At 41.7% G+C, this 2,263-nt stretch overlaps 1 protein-coding gene across 1 annotated transcript; it reads right to left on the bottom strand.

Moving 5' to 3' along the window:
• Window positions 1–316: 316 nt before the first annotated feature.
• Window positions 317–1,810, bottom strand: LOC120160507 (tryptophan decarboxylase TDC2-like). The gene has a single exon (XM_039170915.1). It carries the CDS (start codon window positions 1,808–1,810, stop codon window positions 317–319), a length of 1,494 nt encoding a protein of 497 aa, XP_039026846.1.
• Window positions 1,811–2,263: the final 453 nt, after the last annotated feature.

Raw genomic sequence — 2,263 nt, 5'->3', positions numbered from 1 at the left:
ATGATAGTTTTTTTAGATTATGAGATTAAATTTTATCATATCTCAGTCAATAGGTTCACATCCAACTCAGATTGATTTCAGTTTTTAACGAAAAAAGACGAGTTTAGAACATACTAAATAGTCGAGTGATCGTTTTGTAACATTTAATAGTCGTAAGACTCAATAAAATAACACACTATAATCAAAATACCATTTTAAAACTTTTAATAATAAAAAGACTCAACAAATCACCTTATAATTAGGAGATTATTTGTGTACTATACCCTTAATTTTATAATTCGTGAAATTATTTTCCAAATCAATAAAAGACACGCAATCAAATGGTCTTCAGCAACGCATCAGCTCCTTCCTTGATAAGCTCCCAAGCCGCAGCCACGTGGCGATCATCTGTCAACGTAGCCCCTACCGCAAACCTCAATACGTATACCCCACCGACTTTCGTATGGGTCATATAAACCCGACCCGTAGAGTTGACCCAATCCAATAGCTTCCGGTTCAGCATCTTGGAGTATTCGAACCCGCAATTTTCACCCGGGTAAAACCGGAAACACACCAGCCCGAACTCCCTCGGGACCACGATTTCGAATCTTGGGCCGGATCTTACGAGCCCTTCGAACATTTTGGCCATCCGTACGTCGGATCGGATATGAGTTTGCAGGTTGACGACGCCGTAGGATCGGAAAATGAGCCATAACCTTAACGATTTAAACCGGCGGCCGGTACCGAGTTGCCAGTCCTTGAAATCGACGACGGAATCCGATTCGCTCTGTTTGTTTCTCAAGTATTCGGGGTTGGTGCTAAGTGCTTTGACGAGCGAGTTCGGGTTTTGGACCCACAAGCAGCAACAATCTAGGAAAGTGAGTAGCCACTTGTGGGGACTCAAACTCAGCGAGTCAACTAGCTCAATCCCGTTCAGGTGATGCCGGAACTCGGGGCATATACAAGCACTCCCCGCGTAGGCAGCATCCACGTGTACCCACATTCCGTGCTCCTTCGCCACGCAAGCCAGTGGCTCTATCGGATCGATCGCCGTAGTTGAAGTCGTCCCGAGATTCAAACAAAGATAAACCGGGACCAAACCGGATGCCACGTCAGTTTCGACGGCCATCCGGAGTTCAGAAGGTGATAAAGAGAAGCCACCGGCGAGTGTCGTCGGAATCAACCTTATGTTCGTAGGTGGAATGCCGACAATCTTACACGCTTTAGCGAACGTCGAATGTGTTTGGTCGGAAGCATAAACGACGAGCTTGTTGACGTCGTCGGAGCCGATGAGGTCAAGAGCTTTGTCCCTAGCTGCAATGAGCGTAACGATGACAGCTTCGCTGGTGGTGTTATGGATAACGCCGCCGCCACTGCCTTGAAACATGAACGACTCGGGCAGCTTCAGCATGTCCGCCAACCAGTCCATGACCGTCATTTCGAGCTCCGTCGCCGCCGGCGAAGCTAACCAGTTAAACCCAACAGTGTTAAAGCAAGTGCAAAGCATTTCACCGAGGAAACCGGCTCTGCTAACAGTTGAAGGGAAAAATGCAAAGAAATTAGGGCTCAGCCAATGAGTCATTCCAGGGATAATCTGGTTTTGAAGGTCTTTCAAGATCGTTTCAAAGGGTTCCGGACGTTCTGGTGCGTTCTCCGGCAAGATGGCCCGGAGATACCCTAGTTGAACCTGGCTTAAAACTGGGTAGCTCTCGATATTCTGAAAATAATCAGCAATGAAATCCACCATTTCATGGGCTCGCTTTCTGAATTCTTCAGGGTTTAAGGGATTGAAATGGGAATTCTGGGGCTGATCAGATTCGATTCTACCCATAATCAACAAACTTTCACATTCAGTACGAAGAATATGCGAGTTTAAGAGTGGTGGCCTGGCCATAATATTTATAATACTTAACTTAAATTCATAATATTTTATATATATATTAACTTTTAAAAACATTTTTTATATTAATTTATTAAATAAATTTTATTATTAACTTAATTCAAAAATATTTTTTTATCTAAACTTTTAAAAATATATTTTATTATTATGACATGTGCTATAATTCGATTGGAGAATAAATTTATTTTAATTTATTTAAAGTATGACTAAATTTAGAAAATATATAGATAATAAAGATCAAATAAGTAATCGTATGTTATTTTTTTTGAAGTCAATGAAAAAAAAGTAAACAAAATACGAACATAAATGATCAACCATGAACCCAAGAAATAATAAAAGAAAGCAACTCAATGGACTCTAGCTGGAAACGCTGCTTGTGGTACC

Source organism: Hibiscus syriacus, unplaced genomic scaffold (assembly GCF_006381635.1).
Source record: "Hibiscus syriacus cultivar Baekdansim isolate YM2019G1 unplaced genomic scaffold, ASM638163v2 tig00111392_pilon, whole genome shotgun sequence".
NCBI classification, from domain to species: domain Eukaryota; kingdom Viridiplantae; phylum Streptophyta; class Magnoliopsida; order Malvales; family Malvaceae; genus Hibiscus; species Hibiscus syriacus.
The sequence above is the reverse complement of the archived record's forward strand: the minus strand, read 5'-3'. Positions and strand labels throughout refer to the sequence as shown.

Bases quoted from the DNA above. Each gene is read 5' to 3' on its own strand.
- LOC120160507 (XM_039170915.1), bottom strand. From the start codon at position 1,810: ATGGGTAGAATCGAATCTGATCAGCCCCAGAATTCCCATTTCAATCCC.